Below are 27,217 nucleotides of genomic sequence, written 5' to 3'. Positions count from 1 at the left end.
AATTCAATTCCATTTAATATATTTACTCAAAGTTTTTTCTTGTTTATTCATTTGATTCAATTAAAATCCAAGTATTTCTCAGGTTGATGATCTATTTTTTCTATTATTGTGCGCAATTATTGTTAATTTTTTGACCAGTTGGGTGGGTGGCCTGTGCGCGGTCGTCGGAGGTTCAGTCGGATGATTGATGACGATCATTTACCATGTTTCAACCTTTTATGTTTAGAGCTTGAATCAATACATGAATTTGTGAATTTTTTTTCTTCGGACGGGGGGAGGGAAAGACTGAAGTTTTTTCAATGTATCATTCGTAGCTTTTCCAAAAATGTAGATGAACTGTTGGTCTATCTAGATAGTTTACCAACTTTGGACATTATAATACTAACAGAATGCTGGTTGAGAGAAGGTGAGGAGGGAATACCTTTAGAGGGTTTTGACTATGTAATTACTGACAGACGACGAAACAGAGCCGACGGTGTTATAGTTTACTACAATAAAAGATTATCGGTGAGTGCCATACAAACTGCAATTGCTGATGTATATGGCTTAAAATTGGAATTTTCTTTTAAAAATAAAAATTACTGTCTTTTGGCTTTCTACCGGACTTTCGACTGCGACATTCAACTATTTTTAGACTCAATGGACGACTATATTAACCAATTCAATAGAGCCACAACAATTATTTGGAGTGGTGACTTCAACTTTCACTTATTAGGAAATACTTTGAAAACTGGCGCTTACTTATACACATTGATAGGAGCAGGACTCATTCAGTGTATTGACAAACCAACAAGAGTAACTGAAAATAAAAAATCTTGTATGGATCATTTTTTTATACGGTATAATGATATGGTAAATGTGCGATCAGCTGTTTTACAATCGCACTTGACAGATCACTACAGCATAGGACTCACTATTGATTTTGACAATATTTTACACAGACTGACATGACTGATCCTTGAACCTCTCCTTCATATAATAAATCTGAGTTTGAACAACTGAGTTTTTCCTGATATTTATAAGATTGTCAAAGTTTTACCACTTTATAAAACAGGCTGTTTTTCAAATAAGAATAATTATAGACCGATTTCTCTACTAATAGTTTTCTCCTAAATTCTAGAAAAAATTGCCAAGAAACAACTTGTTGCTCACCTCACATTGAATAACATTATTACAGACCGACAATATGGCTTTAGGAGTGACAGATGTGTTTCTGATGTGATGTTTGATGTGAACAAAGCTTTGCATAGTGCTGTGTCAGGTAATTTGGAGGCTTTGATGATATTTCTTGATCTCAAAAAAGCCTTCGATAGTGTAGACAGAATAAGTTGATTGATAGATTGAGAGCAATAGGAATTGTGGGTAAAGCAATTGACTGGTTTTCCAGCTACCTTACAAACAGACAGCAATATGTAACATGACAGCTATATGTGGGGCAGAGGGAGGGAAGTCACCAATAAATTTTGGAATGGTTCAGGGAAGTACCCTGGGCCCAATACTTTTTTCAATTTATATTAATAATATCTCAAGATTAACTTTGAATGGTGAAATCTTACTTTTCGCTGATGATACTTTAATACTTGTTCAGGGAAGCATTTGGCTTAAAACCAAAAACAGAGCTCTGTCTGATCTACATATTGTTAAAAAATGGCTTGATCAAAATATATTATCACTAAATATCTAAAACCAAGTTCCTGCCAATTGCATTAACTCATTCAAAGGATTACAATCTAGAGGATCTTAAAATTCATAATTGTAATGACTTTTTAAATAAATCGTGCACATGTCAAATTATAGAACGGGTTTTTACATCTGGGCGTCATTTTTGATTTCAGACTTCAAGATTCTAAGATTCAAGTCGACGGTTTGGCATTTCTCTTAATGTTTAAATGTTAATAAGTTGCGCATTTACGGCGAAACGCGGTAATACATTTTCATGAAATTTGAAAGGTATGTTCCTTTTTTTAATGCGCGTCGACGTAAATACAATATTTTTGTAAATTTTGCATTTCAAGGATAATATAAAAGGAAAAAGGAGCCTCCTTCATATGCCAATATTAGAGTAAAAATCATACTATAGAATTATTCATCATAAATCAGCTGACAAGTGATTACACAGATGTGTGGAGAAGCCAGTCTATTGCTGTATTTCCAAGAGGTTTATAGTTTCAATCAGGTACTTGTGGATGAGAATACTGCGTGAGGTCTACTGTTCACAGAACTACTAGTTATAAGAGATTATTTCCGCAAAATAACATTTTTCAGCTGTAAGTCTTCCAATTTTTAAAAAAGATTGAAATATTGGTTGTTTGAAATAAGTGAGGAGGCTGTGGCTCTGGTCTTGGCGGGCGGCGGACTCACCTGACTGCAAATTAACATGACTTTTACCGACTCTATACCAATACTGACTGACTCTATACGATACAGACTGGCTATATACGGCTATATACGATACAGACTGGCTATATAGCTACGGCTTTATACGATACAGACGAACTTCACAATATGACTTTCTACAATACAAAACTATGACAATCATTTGAATGGAATTACCATAAATTGAATTAATTTTGGCTCTCTTTCTTCTCCCCCTTCATGAAGATTCACTATACCTACTTGAAATTTCAACTCGAGTCTGTACACAGGCCACAGTGCCCATGTAGGCTTATTCCATAACCTATAATATGGAAACTTAATTCAAGTACATAATTATTCGTATTTTATATCTTATATTATTCATCATTTTTGTACTTACTGAATTTTTGGAATAAAGAATATTCTTGATTGATTGATTGGCAGATGGAAATAGATGAGAAATTGCATTAATTCAAATGCTAATCAATAAATAATTATAATTGAATAAAAATCTCAAGTTGAATGCTGTTAACCCTGTTGTCAATATTTTCAGTACTTAGCAGAATTCTTCGGGGTGGTTCACAGCATTTAACTTGGGATTTTCGTTTAATAATAATTACTAATGGATATAATTACAAACCTGGTTCTCCATACTCTGGAAAGCAGACTCTGAAAACAATACAAAGAGTTCATTTTTCAATTGTTTATGTATAGTACACAGCTTTATTAATTGAATCTTTCTAACTCTATCAATATAAACAATGAACATTTTGAGATTTTCAGCTGCTTAGAAACACCCAAAAAAATTAGGCAGAATCAACTCTATATGGAACTTAATTTGTCTTTAACAGTATTTTTAGTTGAATACCGTCGAACCGGCTAACTTGGGACCAATCTGAATATCAACGTCAACAATGCTTGTTGTCTTCGACTTCGGAAGTTTAGGTTAGAAGTTCTATCCTACTCTGAAAATCGAATTTGAATAATTTATAATATACTAGCCGTCAGGCTTGCTTCGCTCGCCATATCCGACTTGCCAGGGGGCTCCGCCCCCTGGACCACCGACTGGATCGTTCAAAAATGAGATCAGCACTCGCCCAACGCTAGGAAGACGTAGATTTTGGGCGTATCTTTAACGTTATTGCAAATTCCTCCTAAGACAATATTATTACACCCTAGCTGAGCCTCTGTACTAAATTTGAACATTTTCTGTTCATTTGTTCTCGATAAAGCTGAGGAAACGCTAAAAACCACTGGAAAATGCAGATTTTGGGCATATGTGTGGCGTCATTTCAAATTTTTCTTCTAACACAACATTATTACACCCTAGCTGAGCCTCTGTACTAAATTTGAACATTTTCTGTTCATTTGTTCTCGATAAAGCTGAGAACAACGCTGGAAAAACGCAGATTTTGGGTGTATCTTTGGAAATTTTTCCAAATCCGTTCTTAGTGCGCCTCTAAAGGGCCAACTAAACATACCTGCCAAATTGAACGTTTTTGGTCCGGTAGATTTTTAGTTCTGCAAGTGAGTGAGTGAGTCAGTCAGTCAGTGAGTGCCATTTCGCTTTTATATAAATATAGATAGATATCTTATCTGTATTTCATTCATCAAAATAAAATGTTATTGTATTATTGCAGAATACTTAATTTAATTCAAGAAGCATAAACTGATTCCGTTTCATAAACTATTTGTAAAAACGTTCAGCACCATGGATATTGCCCAAGTAGTTCCAAGATTATCCACTGAATGAAAATTGGATTTGAATACTTTATATCTTATTTATATTTCATTCATCCAAATAAAATGATAGAATCTTATTGCAAAATGCTTTATTAAACTCTAGAAGCATAAACTGATTCCGTTTCATAAACTATTTTGTAAACACGTTCACATCAAATCAGAATCAGCTGACTTCAAGGTTATTTTACAGCCCTATTGCTACATTTCTGTAATAATGAAGATACTCCTGAAGGAGATACGCTATTCAAAGTTCAAATTTTGACAACTGGTAGACAAGCATAGATCTTGCTCATTCTCTCATGTCAACATGTACTCTCATTATTAGCTCACTAAGAGCTAACAGAAAGAAAAATCGTAAAATTGTTACTCAGGCAAAACTGAAGCGTGGAGATATAATTTCAAGAAAAAGTAGCACTGATATTTTGGTTTTGAAATGGAAAGACAAGCGATATGTTCTGATGTTAAGTGCATGTAACACTGACAATTTCATTGAAACAGTTAGGTATGGCAAAGTTATTTCGAAACCACAAGTAGTAGCTGACTACAACAAAGGTAGGGTAAGGGTTACATTGACTTATCAGATCAAATGTCATCCTACAGCAGCCCACTCCGTAAATGTATAAAATGGTACAGGAAAATTGCAGTTGAAATTCTGTTGAATACATCAACTCAATGATAATTTTCAAAAAGTGACTGCACTTAATCCAAATATAACTCAATAGGGAGAGTTTGGTAAAATATTTAACTCATAAAATCATAGTAGAGAGTATCCCCGTAGCAGCAAAACATGTGCTGACAAACGGAACCACACGTAAACGGTGCTCCACATGCTATAGAAGACTTGTTGCAGAAAAAGGTAAAGCATATGCTCAAAACCACAGTAAAAGGGTGAAAACCTTGTGTTCCAGATGCAATAAAGTGTTTTGTTCTGAATCTTTTTTAAAGTTCACTAAACTTTAGCAGTTACTCAAGTTCATCTCACTATTGCATAATATTTCAAATGAAACATGTATTTATTGAAGAACACTCAATATATATTTATTATAATTAATTAAGTTCATCTTACTATTACTTCTAGTTACAACAATGTTCTTTTAAATTAAATTAAATTGCATTTGAGCCATTTGCTACAGTTATTCTTTCATGAAATTCAATTAAATGTCCCTCAGTGCTATGAGGTACACATATATACGGTACCTCATGGGTTTTACATGCATTTCTGACTCATATATATTATTTTGTACGGTATGTAAAAATGTATGATTCAACAGTAATTTCATCATGAACACACAAAACACCCATAGCAATGAGGAACAAAAAAATCAAAATTGTCTTAGCAATACAAGACAGTAATGAGGGACTTCTATGTACCTCATAGCACTTAACCTATCGTCAGTCAATAGTTAACTTGTATGTAACCTACATCTACCATAATTACAGTTTGTTTGCTGGCGAAATTGATAGAAAATCATTGAATAAAAAAAAAATGATAATGTGTTTGACGAAAAATAAGAGTGATTTATGGTTAAGCAACATTATAAGGTTGACTCATCTCAAACATCTCCTAGACTTTAGCCCTCCTCACCTATCCTTTCACCTTTGAAACATTAACACATATTATTATTATAACTTATAAAAATAGTACATGAGAAACACATAAAAATGTATGTAAGTGTAGGACAATATTATTCCACACTCCTATTACAGCTACTAACTTTTGTCCCTGAGTGCTGTGAGCAGGCTATTACCAGATTTTGTTACACATCTGCATGCTTGGTCATGCAGATAGAAATCCTCATTTCTGAATAATTCTATGGGATAAGAAACAATAAATTGTATGAATTTTATACATTAATAAGCGATACCGTTTTTAAGGTTATGTTGAAGAAAACTATTTCATAAACTTACCTCTTTATCAATTTTTCTAAAAATGGGTCAAAATTATATACAGTTATACACTAATAATAAGACAGGCTGTCCTGTCTTGTCATTGGTTGGTCGTTGCTCCAGTACTGACAGACGCATTGATTTAAAAGGCAAGCCTCAACGAGGCAATATGCGTCCATCATTACGGTTCTACACATGCCTCGGTATTCAAAAAGCTATCTGATTCTTCTTCACTTTCACAACAATTGAAAAAAGACAAAATAATTTGTATACATCATAAAAATATAAAAAGAATCAAATGGCTCACAAGACTTTCGTCTGATCATGAGCCTAAGGAAGATACAAACAAGAAATTATAGAAAAGATGAAAAACAACTACGGTAAGCAAAAGAAGAAGAACAAGAGTTTTGAAAAACTAAAGAAACTATAGTAAGATTAATGAATAATAGGTATGTTAACAAAAGAGAGAAAAGGAACTACTAGTGTTGACAGAAACTACTAATTGGGAGAAAAATATCTAAATATTTTGTCCTGCAGCATTTACCCTTTTTGAAGGATTAAACTTGCCTAAATGTTCTCAAACTAATACCCCAAAACATGAACCATACTGCTACAGAAATGATATATTATGTAAATTACTGTACTGATGCCTTAAGTTATGTCACCATATAAGTCTGTAGAAGTTTTAATCCATCTGAAGATTCTTTTTTTACTTTCCTTGCCCTATTACCATAGGTGGTAAGGAAAGTATTGCTTTCCGAAAAAAATAAAGATACCCCAATTTCTAAATTTGTATACGTTTCAAGGTCCCCTGAGTCCAAAAAAGTGGTTTTTAGGTATTGGTCTGTATGTGTATGTGTGTGTATGAGTGTATGTGTGTCTGTGTACACGATATCTCATCTCCCAATTAACGGAATGACTTGAAATTTTGAATGTAAGGCTGTTACAATATAAGGATCCGACACGAACAATTTCGATCAAATGCGATTCAAGATGGCGGCTAAAATGTTGTCAAAAACAGGGTTTTTTCGCGATTTTCTCAAAAACGGCTCCAACAATTTTGATTAAAGTTATACCTGGGATAGTCATCGATAAGCTCTATCATCTGCCACAAGTCCCATATCTGTAAAAAATCCAGGAGCTCCGTCCCATCTATGCAAAGTTTGATTTTAGATTCTCAATTATCAGGCTTCAGATACAATTTAAACAAAAAATTTTGAGTGGAAAAGATTCAGCATGAGAATCTCTACAACAAATGTTCAGTAATATTTTCACCTAAAATTGAAAATCAGCTCGAAATTCGAGAAAATGTGATCATCCAATTGCAAACTGTTGATTCTATTAAATTATTCACTATGAAGAGAAAGCACACCTCGTGTGTCTTCAGCGTTATTGCCCTGTCACCAGCTGGCTCAAATCTTTTAATGGTAGACTTGAGATGAGCGGGAACACTAGCGTCAGGTGATCAATTATTCTCATAACAGCAAGGAAAGTTGTGTGAGTGCGCCACACAAGATTTTTTAATATATTCATTGAACAGCATGAGAGAACGTCCGGCGGAACGGTATTTACCAGTTTATCACACATATAGGGGAATTGCATCCTATAGTGAGGTCCACGTTATAATGGCAGTGAAGAAAGATGGAAGAAAAACGTTGCCAAGTCTCTCCATTTTGCCACTGACTGTACACAGCTGTTACTCAATTCATCCCATTGAATTTAATCTAATAATAATTATCATTTTCTTTATAAAATAATCAATTTAATGTCAAATTGATCAATAAAATATATTTTTTTCATAATTTGATTTAAAAATTTGCTTTCATGACTGAGATCAGATTTTTATTTTTTACAAACCTGAAATGGTGGCTAATTTAAAAAGCTGTGATACAACAATCTGAATTTCAAAACAACAGAAATTGAGTTATTTGGTAGGTATTCTATTCCAATTTCCTTTAAAAATAATATAAAAATAGAAATCCTATTTAAAAATAAGTGATTTCAATGGATTAATATTCTGAAATAACTTTTCAATATTATTTATACCGGTAGGAGTAGGTCTAACCTATACAGAGGTAGGCTAACTTAAGCATTGATGAAGTCTAGGATGGTTAGTTATCAACTTGTAAAATGTCATTTCATGTATTTTAATTTGTGTTTCTCATACGGTAATGTTTAAAAATTATTTAATTGTTTCAAAAATACTTTTTAAATCAATTATTTGACTTGTGTACTCAAGTATTTTGATAGAATTAGGAAAAAAATGGCAGCTGAGAATATGGTTTGTTCAGTTTTGTACAGTCACTGTCAAAAGTAAAATAATATAAAATATTCTGGAAAATAGACAACATTGCAAAGCGAGAGAGAGATAGTGCTATCTGTTTTGTTGTATGATAGAAAAGGACAGCAACAGTATTGTCAATCGTACACTGCCATTATAATGTGGACCTCACTATACGAATCTGTTAACTAGTTTGTGTTAAGTTTGATGTTCTAAATGTTTGACGAGTGTTGTAGGGTGTGATTCGAATGTTGAAAAGGTTCCTGTTTTTATTTATGTACAATATTAGATTCTTTATGTATAACTGTTTGATTGTGAGAATATTTCTGTGGGTAGATGACACAAGCTGATATGATTTGTAAACTTTTCAGGAGAGCAATTTGAAAGTTTGGCATAGCTGCAAAAATTATCTATCATATTTTTTCTCACCCATTTTACACTAATATAATCAGCTGATCTTTGACTATTTAAATATAAAATCAAGGAATAAAACATTTATTTAAATTAACTAGGTATTGAGAATTTTTGCAAGTGATGTCAGAGATATCATGTTTTGCCATCTGTCAAATGTTTCAAATCACAATGTAACAGTATAGGAAATATCTTTAAAATCGATTATTTAGAAATTTGAATATATTTTTCAACAATTAATTGATATTATTTACAAGTATTGATAAATTTAACCAAACTTGAACTGTTTGCAAAGTTGTATGGATTATGTAGTTCTCAATATAGGCTATTGATTTTCAGATTTTATAATAGCCTACCAGTACATACACTTATCAAAATTTTGATCTATTCAGTCTAATTTTGATCACTATCAGAAATTTGAATATATTTTTTAACAATTAATTGATATTATTTACAAGTATTGATCAATTTAACCAAACTTGAACTGTTTGCAAAGTTGTATGGATTATGTAGTTCTCAATATAGGCTATTGATTTTCAGATTTTATAATAGCCTACCAGTACATACACTTATCAAATTTTGCCATCTTTTGATAATATTGGATTATAATACAAATCGGTAGAAGAGTGTTGAGATATATGTAGCCTACTTATCAATATTTGTCAACTTGGGGTTTGGAAGAAAATGCTCTATAAGGCTTGAGCAAGGCCTATATCTCAGCTATTTAAAGATATACAACATATTATTATTTAGTTATACCATCTTATAGATCTAATTTTTCTGAACACAACCATATGCATAACTCGATATGGTCAAAAATGTGACTTATCAACTTGTGTCATCTACCCACAGATTTGTTTCCTGAAAAAAAGTTTGAGTCGGGTACAGCCTTGGCCTGCTTGGTACAACCTTAATAATGTGTTTCTGTATGTTGAAATTTTTAATGTGTTGTTTAGCTGCACCGCCCCACTCTTATTCCATGCTGTAGAACAGATTGAGTGTATGCAAAATAGATCATCATAGAAAGATTTGGCAGTTTTAATTGACATATTTTATAGAATTTGTTAAATACTTGGTCTTATTGCATAACGATTGAATTTGGCAATCCCACCTCAAATGCCGGTCAATCATTACTCCCAAATATTTAACAGATTTTAAGTCCTCTAAGGCAGGACAGTTACAACTTGTATTAGGTGAGACTAAATTAATGCAGCCAGTCTTGTGCATTTTTATAGACATTCGAGTAATTGTTTGAGTGGCAGAGCATTGGGAGTAAATGTCATGAAAGAAGACTTTTTATGATTTAACGTTAAGGTATGGTAGTCAAGCCAAGCTTTGACATCTGCGATTCCTCTCTCAGCTGCAGCTCTAGTTTCCTCCCACTTATTACCTGAAAAGATTAGCGTGGTATCATTAGCAAAGGAGATTGCTTGGCCATTTTGAATTTTATGCTTAGGAGATCGTTTATTTATATCAGGAACAGGATGGGAGATAGGACGGTTCCTTGAGGTAAGCCGTAGTCAAAAAGATATTCAATACTGGTTTTATTGTCGATAGATAATATTTGCGTTCGTCCCTCAAGGTAGCTTGAAAAGAGTTTTAATATGGAAAACCACGGATTCCGATGTGGTTGAGCTTCTCTAAAAGTTTTGTATGGAATGGTATCAAAAGCTTTACTTGGATCGATGAATATTGCAATTGATTTTCTACTGAGAGTGGAATTATTTGTTACAGTTTTAACTAAAAATGAAATTGCATCCTCCGTGCTTTTCCCCTCTTGAAAAAAAATCAATTGATTAGGGTGAATCACATTTTTCTCCTTCAAATATAGCATCAAACTCTTTTTAATAAGTTTCTCCATAACTTTGATAAACCACTAAGTAGACTAATCGGACGGTAGTTTGTAGGGAGACGGGCTCTGAGCCTATTCATTGGTTCAGTTAATTTTTGTTCTTTTAAAACAGTAACTGTAAAGTCGCGATTAAACCAGTGGATGCCAAAGGGGGAAGCCATATTCAATAGGTAGGTGACTACTGGATAAGATCATTGTTCTTAATTTTCATAATCACAAAGATTGAATCATTTTAAGCAGCAGAGATTTGTTTCCCCATTAAATTCAATTTTAATACGGTATTGTGTTTGTATATATATTTATATTTCACCTTTTTGGAATAGAGAAAAATCAATATTTATCATTTTCAACCATGTAAACCGAAACCAATTAAATTAAGTTCTAGTATTCCTGTTCTCTTTTGTTATCATAGTTCTTTCCCTCCTTACATGATTGGTAGAGGCGTCTCATCCCTCCTTACATATTCTTCTATCTTTATCCACTGCCATTATAACGTGGACCTCACTATAGTGCGTGTAGTATTCTGCCGGTATATTCATCTGAGACTGAGCCATTATGCTTTCCTTGACTTTAGCTCATGCAAGACCAACTATAGAACAGATCCCAACTCTTGATTCAAGATGGCGCCGGTCTTAAATGAATACCTACTGCATAATCCAAGTTGAATCGAGGGTTGAGGTATGTTATTCAGCTGTTGGTCTTGGCTCATGTAAGGCTTTTTCACTTTCTGAATATAAGTGATTGGTGGTCCCAGCTCGTCATAAGGTACATCTACTCCTTCCTCAAGTTTGTCCAAGACTGACTTCAACTTTGTCCAAGTTGACAAGTCAACTGGTTTACTTTAAATATTTTCTACATATTGCTTCCATCTATCTGCAACCTCATAATTATTGTCCATCAGCATTTTAAGAGCACTTGATAATGTTGCTTTTTACAGAGTGCTTACCAAACATCTTCCTTATTAGACCAGACGATTTTTCTACATTTCCTCTAACAAACTGATTCTCAATTTCATCACATTGTTTCCCTAATCATAGCCTACTTGTTTATCATTTCTGTTCACAAGATGCTAATTAATGAATAATTATTATTATCCTAATTGAATGCTGTAAATCGCCCCGAAAACTTCTGCTAGGTAGGTACTGCAAATATTGATATAGTGGAGAAGTGGGATAGCATTTTCAACAATGACATATTTTTTGTAATATGGTAGTTAGTTCTGGATAGCCTCCACATTTTTGTAGCCATTAGTTTTGATCTGTGTAATTTATTTATGTGAATCCAATCCTAATTTTTATTATTTAATAATTATTATGTGATATTTTGAATGTACCTAACATCAATATAATGTATTTTTTAAATTACCCATGCCAATAAATGATTGATTGAAAAATGCTGTAGATTTACATTCTTAAATAGGCCTACCTACACATTAATCAGTAAATTGAAACTAATTTATCAAAACTAAGAGAATATTCATCTCTATAGCATGGAGCAGGGTTTCAACAAGGTCACTATCATACTCAGAAATCAACTGCTTCAGAGTGATCAATTATATTTTAATCCTCAGGAAAATATATTTTTCAAAGATTAAATAATACATTTCCATAATAATTATTGAGATTGAATATTTTGTTAATTGAGTACATTTCTGCCATTATATCATGGAACTCACTATAGGAGAGCTACTGAGGGAGAATCAGAGGATCAAGCTACATCACAGCAAAGGGCTTCGGCAGGAAAGGATCTGGGTATCAGGTGACCTGTGGCGACCCATAGGGACCCCTAAGAGGACCACCCAAGCACCACTTGATTTAGAGGCAAGCCGGAATCAGCTACAAAGGCTCGTTTGAGATCCGGAAGACACCTGGAAACCATTTCTGACAAATTTTGACCTGTTGCCTAATACTACAATGTATTCCCCTCCCTCTAGGAAGGGAGAGACATGAAAGCATGACCTATCACCTCCTAAGAAAGAAAGAATTTCAGTCTTGAGCGGACGATCTTGGTCATAGCCACCTCTAATACAAGGCCCCGGCCTATGATATTGCAACGTCGCAGTGTAGGCCTAGAATCTAATACATGATAGGTTAAAAATTGAAAAAATACCAGCTGATCCTTTTCATCAATCATGTATTAGATTCTAGGCCTACACTGCGACGTTGCGATATCGTAGGCCGTGCCTTGTATTAGAGGTGGCTATGCCTTGGTGCATGTGGAGGACACCACACGGTGCCGGGAGGTCACTCCCACTGCGAGGAGCCCAGCTGTCCCCAAGAGGCCACATACCCGGCTATTCCAACCATCGGCAGGTACTAGAGCGGTCGGCACACCACACTGTGAACAGCATCCCCTACTGCACAGAAACCAGTCCAGGGCGACCTTGACAATTTGAGAAGAGGAAAGTGAGGGCATTACTCAGAACCTCAAAAAATGTTATTTGAAGTCTTTAGCTATGATGATACAACAATCTATGACAACATGACGTGTGTACACACAAGTTCAACACAATTGTCCTCTTATTGGAACACACTAAAATAAATATGAATGAGTGAAAGTACAAATTTTCAGCTGGAAGTTGTTTCTCCTGTATGAGTTCTGATATGTCTCTTCAAATCATATGAACGACCACATTTATAGTCACAAAACTCGCAGCTGAAAGGTGTTTCTCCTGTATGTGTTCTGATATGTTCCTTCATAGTAGTTGAGCGAGCACATTTATAGTCACAATACTCGCAGCTGAAAGGTGTTTCTCCTGTATGATTTCTGATATGTCTCTTCAAATTAGATGATTGAGCACATTTATAGTCACAATATGTACAGCTGAAAGGTGTTTCTCCTGTATGTGTTCTGATATGTTCCTTCAAAGTAGTTGAGCGAGCACATTTATAGTCACAATACTCGCAGCTGAAAGGTGTTTCTCCTGTATGAGTTCTGATATGTCTCTTCAAATCATATGAACGACCACATTTATAGTCACAAAACTCGCAGCTGAAAGGTATTTCTCCTGTATGTGTTCTGATATGTTCCTTCAAAGTAGTTGAGCGAGCACATTTATAGTCACAATACTTGCAGCTGAAAGGTGTTTCTCCTGTATGATTTCTGATATGTCTCTTCAAATTAGATGATTGAGCACATTTATAGTCACAATATGTACAGCTGAAAGGTGTTTCTCCTGTATGTGTTTTGATATGTTCCTTCAAAGTACCAGATTGAGCACATTTATAGTCACAATACTTACAGCTGAAAGGTGTTTCTCTTGTATGAGTTCTGATATGTCTCTTCAAATTAGATGATCGAGCACATTTATAGTCACAATACTTGCAGCTAAAAGGTGTTTCTCCTGTATGTGATCTGATATGTTCCTTCAAAAGAGTTGTGTGAGCACATTTATAGTCACAATACTCGCAGCTGAAAGGTGTTTCTCTTGTATGAGTTCTGATATGTCTCTTCAGATTAGATGATCGAGCACATTTAAAGCCACAATACTCGCAGCTGAAAGGTGTTTCTCCTGTATGTGTTCTGATATGTTCCTTCAAAGTATTTGAGTGAGCACATTTATAGTCACAATACTTACAGCTGAAAGGTGTTTCTCCTGTATGTGTTCTGATATGTTCCTTCAAAGTATTTGAGTGAGCACATTTATAGTCACAATACTTACAGCTGAACGGTGTTTCTCCTGTATGTGTTCTGATATGTCTCTTCAAATCACTTGATCGAGCACATTTATAGTCACAATATTCGCAGATGAAAGGTGTTTCTCCTGTATGTTTTCTGATATGTATCTTCAAATCACTTGATCGAGCACTTTTATAGTCACAATACTCACAGATGAAAGGTGTTTCTCCTGTATGTGTTCTGATATGTATCTTCATTCGACTGAACCATGTGGTTTCATAGCTGCAGTCAGCACAGCTGTAGTTCTTTGAGTTTTTTCCAGCCACAGATTGCTCAGTGCCCGTTTCTACTGGAGAGGTAGAATGTGCATTCAGTCCACCCACTCCTGTGGCATTGGCAGTTTCAGATGTGCAGCCGTTTGAAGGCCACATATCCCATTCATTCTTGACTGAACTTCCTTCTTCCTCTTGTTCAACTGCAAACACCAATAATGCAAATAGTAAATGATTAAAGTAGAATAAGAGAATAGATCAATGATAAAATATTGTGTGGTACACTCACACAATTTTCCTTGCCTTACCTAAATCATGAATTGTTTTTGAATGAAAAAGTTTTTATTCACAAAAATTAAAATGTTACAAACATTTGAAATGTCAACTTTACAATAATTTGAAAGAATAGTACTCCACACCTAGAACGAGTCTGTGTGTGAGGAGGGTCGTGTAAAATATAGTCAATCAATTTGTGTAGCACTTAACACTTGAGAAAAATGTCTGTATATAAATCAGAACTACTTAAAAAGTAATCAGCTTTAATCACACTATAGAGTTTTATAAATCATGTTATGTAAAAACTTATTGGTTGATGAATTATGTGTGTGCAGATAAAAATAATATCCTATTAGAACCTATCATATGTTATCCAACAGTACAGGAGAAGAAAGTAAGAGGGGAGATTTGAAAATTTCAGATAAATGTAAATGAGAAACAGGATTGACACTAAATATAATTATGGTGAACTAATTATTTGTTCACTGGCAGCATGTCCAATGCTGAGCAGCCACCTCCCCAGCCCGCACTTAAAGACAGCAATGCTGGCCCCCTCGGAGTGCAACATATCCCAGGGAAGGTTACGCTAAAGGCAATGAGTCAGGTAAAAATAGTTGGATGTATCTAGGTGATGGATGAGTCTGGGAATCTGGATACCTATATGTAACCTATTTTTAGTCGGATAGTTATGTTTAATGTTTGTGAATCCTGTTTTATGATAAACTGCAAGACTTATGTAGAACGGGGAAATCTTGAAACAGTAAGTTTGTGGGATATCTTGCACTCTTCTTGAAGATTTTTTCATAATAGCCTTCTGTAAGACAGAAAGAGGATTCAAAACAGCTGAAGATGAACCACCCCATGCTAGGATGCCATATTCCAGGAAAGATTAAACAAATGCATAATATATGGTTCTGCACTGAGCCACAGTCAACACCTGACTAATCTGACCAAATGCTTACAGTAATCTTCTTATTTTAATTTTGAGTGCTGGATATGAGGTACCCAATTTACTTTATTATTTTTCCTACAGTTACCTTGAAAAGTGACCATTCCTGCACTGATTACAGAACGCAAAGAATCACTTTTCCGCTCTAGTGCCCCGAGTATTACTTTGCATACTCTTAATACTTTGCGTATTATCTTGCAGCCATCCCAATCAGCTGTTGACATTGTTGGCATGTATTTTGAATGAAAATTTGTTCTATTTATATTTTTCTGATTTTCAAATAAATAAAAATGAGAACTCATTAAATTAAACATTTTTAATATTATTAATTATTCATGATTTCAAATAATATTTTTTTCATTTATAAATCGATTGGTTGGAAAATTATTTAGAAATTAAGATTTACTCGAAATTATTCAAATTTTCAAATTAATTGGATTAATTCAATTTTTAATTTTAATAAATTATTGATTATCAATTTTCAATTGGATTATCAAGTTTAAAATAAATTAAAGGTGTTATTAATAACAAAATTATACAGACAAACATTAAATGGATTTCAGCCATCATTTCACCCATAATCAACCACTTTTCATATTCAATGGTAACTGTTGGAAAAAACTTAATGTGAAATACGTGCGCAAAGTTCCTCTGCTGCACTCAAGAAACCATTCTGCCCTCGCCTACAGGTCGTGCGTAAACGTTTCTTTTGGTGCAGCAAACTGTCACTTTGCGCACTAGTTGTACAAATAACTATAAGATAACCCCCAAATATCTGAATTCCTCTACACGTTCAACAATATGGCAGTTACAGGTAGTCGACTGCGGCTCACCACACACATGCAAGTGCAGTTCATGCCCCCTGGTTCGGCCTCCCTTCTGGTGAAAATATGCAGACATTTTGTCTTATTGATATTTAGGGTGAGAATATTCATGTCTAACCACTTTTTGATTTTTAATAGGTCAGTAGATGCCTTGATGAGTTATTGATGTTTGTCCAGTTTTTCTTATAGGTAATTCTTATGTTATCAGGAATGGAGTATCTAGATCTGGAATGGGAAACGTGTAAACAAGTAGTTAGGTGATCTGTTATAGCATTTTCTAATATGATTGATTTAGCATCATAGTTCATGGGATATTTCAAGAAATAGTGATCAAAGCCTGTATTACTGGATGGTCTTGTAGTTTTGTCAACACAGAAAATGACGCCGGCTTCATACAAGATATCTAAATAGCACTCATGGTGTGAGTTTGGAAGCGAATTCAAAATGTCACAATTTATATCTCCTGCAAGGATTCTAAGCTTAGCTACTGTTTGAGCGGCGTTGTTATAATAGTAGCTCAAACCATGAATAGAAAGGTCCAAATTAGAATTTGGGCTTCGATATATGACGAGTATCTCGGAGGGAGTCCCCCTCCAGCAGAAGTTCAAGGACAAGGCAGTGACTACCCCGCCAATGGACAATTGCCTACTATCAACTGACAACGAACTTTTGGCACAGACAACAGATTTCGTCTCAAAATTGCATTTTATCAGGCGGGTTTTTTTTTAATTAGAAAGACTAAATCATTACATATCCTGACTCAGAGGCTTCCCTCTCCGCTTTTGTCTCGATTGCCCTCTAAATGCTCCCTTATCCTTTTCCTTACATATATCTATTATTCCCAATAACACTGCGACTTCATCTTTATAATGTATTCGAATAGTGATGTGTACCTGAGCTAGTCGACATAATCAGATTCAAGGAATGGATGAAGAGATTAATAGTTTGAGAGGGGGCCTCATTAACAAAGAAGTAATTGACATTGCAATTGATCTACATGCAACTCTAGTTGGAATCTGAAATAAATTCTCCAACGAAGCATGGGTTTTATTCCCATAATCACCTCACTTTTAAATAACTATTTCGCCACACTGCACAGAAAGCAGCTGTTTTCCAGTCCCTACGTAGATCTGAAAGACATTGTTTGCAAATGACTCTCGTCTGATGTCAGAACAGGTTTCTTTCCGGCTAAGGCCGGAAAGAGTACCCTTTCCGGCCGCTAACACGGAACTAAGAAAGGTGAGACTGCTATTCTAACTTTTTTGAAAATGTGTTTGGACAACTGTGCCATATAGTGCATTGTGTTCAGGAGGGTGAGATCGGAAATTCCCACCCCACTTTGAGTACCCTACGACGTCTGGTTCTTGAGATATGAGACATCACAGTTTCCCCCCCCCCTCATATAACATTCTTATTCAATTTATTATTCTTATATAGCTGATGCCAAAAAGTTGGGCGGCTTCATGGGTCACATGGTGTAACCTACTCACAGCTGATGCAATGCATCTATTTATTGTCTCTTTTGATTTAAAAATCATCACCTGAGCCAAGCTAGATGACAACTCTACTTGACAACATCAGCTGTTGGAACGCACAAGAGACCCACGAAACCGCCTAACTTTTTGGTGTCAGCTATACCTGTAGTGTGGCGAAAAATATTGTACACAACTCTCTCAGAAAATCTGATAACATATTCTCGGGCTCGGCAAGCCTCGCCCGGGAAACTATCCTTATACCGTAAACACCAACTTTCTGTGCTTGTAGCGTAATATACTATGACATATCATTGAAGGTTGATTCAGATCTGAAAAATATACTGAACGACGTGAATTTTGAAAATGAGTCTTTAATGGAAAAGTTCAAAATGAAGAGAGAAACAAGAACTCTGATAGTTGACGATTCATTGTCTAATGAGAAGCTGGCTGAGAGAGAGATTTGTGCTTCAAAGTTGAAAATCAAGGACAAGGAGGAAGCACTTCACACATTACAATTGCAGATAAAATTGTTAGAAGAAGAGTCTGAAAGAGTTTCATCAATGTTCAATGATGAAGAAATTAATTTTGAGCCAAATTCTATTGAGGTTGGAGATTTTACCACGCCTAGAAATAGGCTTTTTAAACTTAGAAAAAACATACCAGAGAGATTAATGCTATTGAGATTGAAAACAGATTTTTGGTGCTCTTTTCAAACGAGTCATCACCTCTGATTCCACACAGAGTACAAGTAAAGGCTCAGGTTCACCGATTCTCTACTCAAACTGAACCCACTAGGACTCATAATTCAAGCACCGCAAGAGGGTTACCTCCAAAAAGATACGGAGAGTTACAATTTTAGCGGAAACAGCTATCTGCTTGCCTGCAGTTACTCTTGAATCACTTTCAAAGAAGTTCTATTGATGCCTAAATTCATTCGAGCAATCGCTTATTTTGAAATCTTTAATTAGGCCATATCTCAAAAGTCAGCTGTGTCATTGGCTTCATTATTCATAGTTCATTCTTCATTGTTAACATAATCTCATACTTCACTGTTGAGTCTCACTTCAGAAATTCAAACTTGTTTTTTGAATGTTTTAATTAGTCTTTTAAGATAAAATTTATAGAACTGACACCTATTTTTGCTTCCTCTGTCATTAAAAGAAATGAGTCGAAATCTTCAAAAATAGTTGAGATACAAATATAATTTAGAATCGTCCTTTCTTTAAAATAAGGTTAGTTTTGAAACAGCTATTTCTAATCGAACTAAAGAAACCTACAGCAACCACATCTGGTAGCTATTACCCTACACAATCATTCAATCATTTCCTGTGTTTTCATTCGCAAGCATTATAATATTATGTGTTATCATCATTGATGAATGAAAATAGATTAAATAATAACATGAATCTTACCATATTCTTCCTCTTTGATGAATATTAGATTATAACCAGGGATTAGATAATTTTGTTGGCTGAAATCATCATCAATTAGAGAGCATGCAGAGCTGCACTCTGGTGCTGGTTCTTGGCTGCTATCATTTTCCTGCTTGACTGTCGCCATCTGCAATATTGACATCACAAACAATGATATCAATGAGAACACTTCATGTGAAAGAATGAGTACATTGTAAGTTGTGAAAGAGAAGCAGCTACTGAATGTGACTACTGACTTGAATTATGAATATAACAGTAATTCCAGTTTGATAGTGATTGTTTAGTTTTTCAATAATTATGAAATTGAAAGCTTAGGGCAGCCAATCACGTTAAGGCTTGCCAAAGAGGTATAGCTGTATAGATATGCGTCTGCACTCTGCAGTACACCTGGACAGCAAAGATTTTCATTGATGATTGATTTTGAAACTTCTTTATACCTCCTTGTGTTTACATGAAAAGAACATCAATTTACAATAATTATATTATAATCCTTAATTCAGGAGATTTCTCATACTTTTTACATTTTTGAGTTTTCATACTGTTTTCCTGTCAAATCTGGAAGATAAGTTATCATTCAGCTATAATGTTTTATTGAAATTTAATAAAAAAATACAAAAAAACTCAACTGAATATTTATTTTAGTCAAGATAGAATACATGCCTGATTGGGAGTTAAACCACTGTGTAAGGATGAATCATCTTTGACATTGCTAGTCGCAAATTCATCCTGCTGCTTCTCGATCTTGATCTGTGAACAAAATAAAAGGCTAATGTCACTTGAAAACTAGACGAATATCAAACTCATAAAGTGATACTGCTCAGTATTACAATTTGGGTTTTATTTTGGTCATTTCTGGCAGAATAGCAATCAATAGATTCAAGAATTCATTCTTTAAATGATAGACCTTTTCCTATTGTTCCCATTTATGTCCAAATGTAAATGTTTATAAATGTAAATGTACTGTAAATCCATGAAAAGTGATCAATGAAAGGATTGCATGATTATAAAGAAAACTGAGTCTCAATAATTCTCAAACCATATTCATAATATACTATCAACAGTAGGCAAGTTGAAAGGATGCAATAAATTAAACTTTATTGAAATCTGTAGTTAGTAAATTTGAAAGTGGATTGTTCAACAATACATGCCTGTTGAGTAGGTGTTTCACTACATGTAGCTCCAATCCAACTGTCATCGAAATGAGTTTTCTGTTTCTTATATTTAACCTGGAACAAAACGACAAAAAAACAACTTGAATCCTTCACAATAGAAACTTGATGAAACACATTTTCTTTTTTAAGGTGTGTATTTCAGCTCTTGGTAATTTACTGTACTTGTCAATGAATCCTTTATCAATTAATCAGACAACTCTCTTATGGTGAGAATTTTTAAAGCTTGAAATCCCTATAGAACGACTGATGGTGTTTTTTCTGCTACATAACCGAGCTCTCAAGAAGCAGATCCCCATGTTTCACATTGCATGAGAGAGTACTGGACTGTATATGAGTGGACAGGACATAGATTGACTTTGCCTATACCAAACAGGCAGCACTGCAAATTTGTAGATACAATCCTGGTATACAATCAAGACATCTATCAGACTCAACCGCTATCAAGTGATGTAATCTAAGAAAGCCAATTCTTAGATGGCTGTACAGCCATCCGCCAATCTTCAGGCATTTCTTCTTTAGTCCGCCGGCTTCTATCATTTCTGCTATTATATTTTGTTCTCATGTCTCATAACTTTCCTCCAATCATTTCCTTGGAGATGGAGTAAGACAAGGAGATGTGTTATCGGCCATGCTATTCAACATTAGTCTAGTGGACAAGGGGATATACAGAACTTGACCGTTAACCCTAGTGGAACTATTACGGATAGGACCCTACAATACATGGCATACACGGATGATGTGGTTCTGATAGCCAGGAATAAAAGAGCGCTACAGGAAGGATTTGTCCAACTGAAAAATGAATCTGAACAAACAAGACTTGATATTAATACAACCAAGGAAAAATACATGCACAATAGTAGAATACATGTCCAAGGGAATTGAAGACAGTTTGTGGTTGAAGACAGTAGCTTTGAGAAACACATCTCCTTATCTTAGTCCATCTCCAAGGAAATGATTGTAGGAAAATTATGAGACATGAAAACAAAATATAGCAGCAGAAATGATAAAAGCCGGCTGACTAAAGAAGAAATGCCTGAAGATTGGCGGATGGCTGTATAGCCATCTAAGGATTGGAATTGAAGACAGTTTGTGGTTGAAGACAGTAGCTTTGAGAAAGTTGAAGAATTTATAAATCAGGGAGCTGTCATAACACACAAAAACAGAGTCCAAGTGGATATTAAAGCAAAACTTTCAGCTGGTAACAGATACTATTATGCATTGAAAAAGTTCCTCAATTCCCGACTTATCTCAAAAAACTTAATCCTAAAACGCTGTCATAAGACCAGTGGTACTATATGGTGCAGAAACCTGGGTACTTCCTCAAAGGGACGAAAAATCACTCAATGAGTGAAAAAGACATTGAACATTATTCAATGAATCAACATAGTTTTGAAGTAAAGCCTGCACATACAATTACATGTTTATAAGTTTACAGTGTCTGTTATTGGTTTAGCAGAAGTTTTTTATGTAAAAGAAATTGGATATCATATGCAAGATTGGACTCAAATCAACTATTGCGATTCTTGGAAACAAAATGAAGAACTAATGTATAGTCTATATACAGATGGAAATAGATGAGAAATTGCTCAAATGCTAATCAATATATAATGTCGTATGGATACAGTGGCAGAGACAAATAAAAATAGAAAGAGATGAAGACAATTAAACAATTCATACAAGTATTTTCAAGTTTTTGAGCCAGTTTTTCAAGTTTTGGCCTCGTCATCTGCTATATGCAATTTCTGTAGCCCTCCCTGGAATCTTGACAAAGAACACTCCGTGATGATGTGGTTCATGCTTTGCTCCTCACCTCATTCATAGAGAGGGGTGGGTGTCTGATATGCCCCATCGATGCATGTTTTTTGGCATCTCCCTTGTCCTGTTCTAAATCTGTTCAGTCTCACCCACACCTGTCGAGGCAGCTCAAAACCATTCACCCTCCTAGTTGGATCATCAACTATGTCCTTGTTTCTCACTGAAACAGATTGCTAAGCTTCGGTCCACAGTTGATGTGTTTGAGGGTTTTCTGCCTGTGGGGGGGATCTGCCAAAAATGTTTTCTGGATTTGAGTCTCAGTGGAGTAGGCAAATCCAGGAGCAGATCTTTGTGGATTGGGAGCTCGTATAGCTAGCATATCTTGCTCATTTCTTTGCTAGCTAATTCTTGCCTCCTGAGATGTGGTGGAGAAATGTTACTGAGAACAGGGAGCCAGTCTGTCTCAGTCTGCATCACGCAGCCAGTTATCACTCGCATTGCACTGTTCAAAGCTACATCAATCTGACGAGTGTGGCAGCTATCCAGCCATACAGGAGCTCCATACTCTGCAGCACTGTAGATGAGAGCCAAAGCTGCTGCCCTAAGGGTATCAGCCCTACTCCCTCATGAAGAACCCACCAATCTCTGAAGCAGGTTCACTCTGGATGATAGTACCTTTAATAACTTCAGCTTCATCCATTACCCACGATTGTGGGATCGATGGCGTCAAAAAATCAAAACACGTACAAACACATGGAAAAAACTGCAACAGTTCAGATGGCAGTGATCCAGTGCTCACGCTCTCAATAAAAATTCAAATTATCACCCATAAATTCGTTTACACTATAGTATGCCTTTGCACACAGTAGCTTCCGGATGGTTCTCCTGAAGCGTCCTCATCCAATTGCTTCTCACTATTAGGCAGCTTGTTGTAGAATTTCAGGGCTGAAATCCTGTAACTGGCCTGTGATTGGGGATATCCAACAGCTCACTGCCCCTGGTGTTGTGGCGGTGGATGTCACTACAGGCAGCTAGAGTATGCTGTATCCTCTTGACATACACCGAGCACAGGAGGATATAATGGCTGAAGGCAGTCAGTACACCAAGGCGAGAAAAGATGGGCTTACAGTGGGCAAGGTGGTCGCTGCCTGTTATAATTCTTATCAGCAGCCCCTGCCGAATGACCCCACAGGAGCAATCCAAAAGTCAATCAATCAATCAAGAATCTTCTTTATTCCACAATACAGCAAGTACAAAAATGATAAATAATATGAAATATAAAATACAAAATATTAAGTACTTAGATTAGGGTTTCATATTATACATTATGGAATGAGCCTACATGGGCACTGTGGCCTGTGCGTAGACTGCACAAGTGATGTGGCAATGGAAGAGAGCGTTATACATCATTAAGAGATACCTCTCTGTCACCAGGCCCCTCATCCTGAGCAGCAGGAAGCAAATGCGGGAGAGTCGGCTGGTTACCTGCTGTAAATGACTGTTCCAGCTGAGTTTGCAAGACAAGTTTTTTCCTTAATTTCTGTAGATGCTCTCGGAAAGTCAGTGACCTGTCCAGTGTGATTCCAAGGTAGGTGGGATGGTGATTCATTGGGAGCTGCTTTTGACAAAAGTTAAGAACAGGTACTTCATTTGCCTGCTGGTTAAGGTGGAAGGATGTGATGTTTGTCTTGTTAGGGTTTGGCTTCAACCCCCAATGTTGCGAATTAATAAATAATTATAATTGAACACAAATCCCAAGTTAAATGCTGTTAACCCTGTTGTCAATATTCGCAGTAGCAGAAGACATCAGGGAGTTTCACAGCATTTAACTTAGTATTTTTGTTTAATAATAGCCTAATTACTAATGTATATACTTACAAACATGCTACTCCTTACTCTGGAAAGCAGACTCTGAAAACAATACAAAGAGTTTATTTTTCAATTGTTTATGTATAGTACAACTTTATTAATTGAATTTTTCTAACCCTAACACCAAACAATGAACATTTTCGAATTTTTAGCTGCTTAGAAACCCTTGAATAGGCAGAATCAACTCTATGTGGATCTTAATTTGTCTTTAAGTTTACACCAAAATTATCAACAAAATGTTATTAACTTAATCCTTACCTATAGATTCTATTAGATTGAACTCAACTTATTAGTGATTAAGTTAGTAGTCACAGCTGTTCTTTTTCAAATGTTTGCTAGCAAAATTGATAGGAAATCAGTGAATAAAAATAAAATTCAAAAAAATGATAATAATGTATTTGACAAAAAATACGAGTCTGATTTATGGTTAAGCAACATTTTTATAAGGTTGACTCATCTCAAACATCTCTTGGACTTTAGCCCTCCTCACCTATCCTTTCACATTTGAAACATTAACACATTATTATAGCTTTAATAAACATATAAAATCTATATATTCGAGTGCATGACAATAATTCAACATTCCTATAACAGTTGAGTTATTAACTTATTGGATAATTCTATGGGATAAGAAACATACATTAGTATGTACATACTAAATTACATAGTACATAGACTACATACATTACATTAGTACATACTTAAATGTACATACATTAATAGACTAAGCGATACGGTACTGTTTTTTAAGATTATGTTGAAGGAAAACTATTTCAAAAACATACCTCTTTATCAATTTTTCTAAAAATAGGACAAAATTATATAAACGAACAATAAAATGTGAATATTTGTTTTTTAAGTTTGATTTAATAGGATAATAATTATTAAACAACTATATTATATTCCAGTTCCACACATGAATCCAAAGCTTTCCAACTAACTATCTAACTTCAACCAGAGAAAACTCCTATAATTCTGTACTTGTAATCTTGTAATTCTGTGCTTCAACTTGTCATTGTTAAACAATGATTGTTTGTTGTTCTAGTATTGACAGACGCATTGATTTGCGAGGCAAGCCTCATGCGCATGCCTCGGCAAGGCAATATGCATCCGTCATTACGCTTCTACACATGTCTCCGTATTCAAAAAGCTATCTGCTGTACAAAAGATTGCTGTACAATCAATCACATTACAGAAATGAAGGCAGATGATACAGACAAAGCAAAAAATCAGTTTTCCAAATAAACTCAATTTTACATTAGCTTCCATGTAAACTAGCGACCCCCTGGGTAGAAGAGCTCGCTCATGAACTTTTTTATTGATCACTGAAATCCGCAACTTGTAACAGATTTGGTGAAAATTGTTATGGAAACAGCTAAATATTTCTACGAGTATGATATGGCAAAAGGTTCCATGGGGATCCTAATCCAATTGAAAAACTACTTTTTTCGCTTCAAAACTTTTGTCCGTCATCTTGGATTACTGTATGTCATAAAATATGGATCGATCCAACTTCATTTCAAATCCAGCTTCATTTTGAATCCAAGTTCATTTTTTCAAATAAGAACATGGTCATGTAATACATGATTATTTCGATACAGAATTTCAAAAGAAAATTAATAACTAAATACGCAAATAAATATCTCAAACAGTTTCAATGATCTCTTCATTCAAATACATAGTGAGTTGTATACTATAGTGAGTTCCACGTTATAATGGCAGTGTAGAAAGATTTGAGAATAACTTTGCTGATCCTCAGTCTTGTCAATGCCTTCCATACACGGTAGCTGATACAATTTTATTGATTGTTGGTTATCCATCTTGTTTTCACTATTATTATTATAACGTGGACCTCACTATGATAAATTATACAAAAATGAAATAAATAAGTATGTACATTGGATAATCAAGAGTTATTGAGCACTAATGCCCGGTTTCACCAACCTTGGTGAAGGCATTTGAACATGTGCTGGTTAAAATTTATCCGATGATCAAATCAGCAATAATTCGTTCCACCTTCGACTAGAAAGAATTCTAAGGTTCCACAAACACCAGTTACGTTCAACTACGGTCAAACCAATGGTTAAGTTTGACTGCCGCCGAATGGGCGATCAAATTATTTGAACACGGTCAAAAGACTGGTTCGATCAATTTCCTTGCTGTTTGTGGGTTATGTTTTTGACGTAATGAAAAATTTCAAAGTTTTTAATGCGATTGAATTTAGTTGTAGTTATCTATTTAAGTTACTTATTAGGTTCGTTCTCAGAATCTTTTAATAAGTAAATTATTATAGCATAGAAAATAAAGGAAGATTTTGAAAAAGATTTGCTTTACTCTTTTATTACACAGTAGGCCTATATTATTCAATTTCTAGATCAACCTTGCTGCTTCAATGTATCTTATTAGAATTGGAATGCTCTTTTGTTCATAAAAAATTGTCAAAATTGATGGTGATTTGTAAATCTCTTTTTGTCAAAGTCACTCAATTTCAGCTGTTTTCCATGCATGAAATTAAGCCGGTAAACAGCTGTTTGTAGAACAAATGAACATATGATTCTCATTACAGCATACTCTAATCTACTTTAATGAAACCAAATATTTTCTTTACAGTCGAGTAGGTTCCCTAGTTCCGGAATAGGAACAGCAAAACTGCTACAAAAAAACCACCTTCAGTGCTCCAGGTGGAAGTTTTGTCAACTTCCACAAAACTCCTGACTCGGGATTTGTAAACTAGGTTATGTTTATAGAATGCATGTATTAGTGTCAGCACAAGCAGTTAATGTTTTCTATTTCTCAATTATTCTTCTTTAGATTATTATGACAAAAAATAGTGTACGTTTCTTTGGACGTGAATGTCTTTTTCAGTGCTCGAATGAAATTCTAGTCTTGGGTAACGCCTCAACTAGAAACATCATTCTCGCCTGCAAAAGGCCCCTTCCCGTCCTTGTGACGTAAGATACTATTGTATGAGAGTATTCAATTCATATTTGAAATATTATTATATAAATTATTATAGATGTGTGACTACAGTATACAAAACGTATG

The 27,217-nt window shown here is 35.0% G+C and overlaps 1 protein-coding gene across 9 annotated transcripts in view; it reads right to left on the bottom strand.

The window, feature by feature from the left end:
• The window catches only part of LOC111046300 (gastrula zinc finger protein XlCGF57.1-like), a 29,152-nt gene extending 4,066 nt beyond the window's left edge, over positions 1-25,086 (bottom strand). The window contains exons 1-6 of one of the 9 annotated variants that reach the window (XM_039421963.1): positions 24,958-25,084; positions 24,182-24,214; positions 20,525-20,602; positions 20,037-20,123; positions 19,356-19,503; positions 2,996-3,024 (exon numbers count right to left, since the gene is read on the bottom strand). In XM_039421963.1, coding sequence (XP_039277897.1) covers positions 2,996-3,024; positions 19,356-19,503; positions 20,037-20,123; positions 20,525-20,602; positions 24,182-24,187 — 348 coding nt within the window. In that variant the 5' untranslated portion in view covers positions 24,188-24,214; positions 24,958-25,084. The other 8 variants (XM_039421965.1, XM_039421964.1, XM_039421966.1 and 5 more) reach the window with 8 other exon arrangements.
• Between the last annotated feature and the right edge of the window lie 2,131 nt (positions 25,087-27,217).

This window comes from Nilaparvata lugens, chromosome 2 (genome assembly GCF_014356525.2).
Source record: "Nilaparvata lugens isolate BPH chromosome 2, ASM1435652v1, whole genome shotgun sequence".
Classification (NCBI taxonomy): domain Eukaryota; kingdom Metazoa; phylum Arthropoda; class Insecta; order Hemiptera; family Delphacidae; genus Nilaparvata; species Nilaparvata lugens.
Note: the sequence above shows the minus strand (reverse complement) of the source record. Positions and strands in the feature narration are given on the sequence as shown.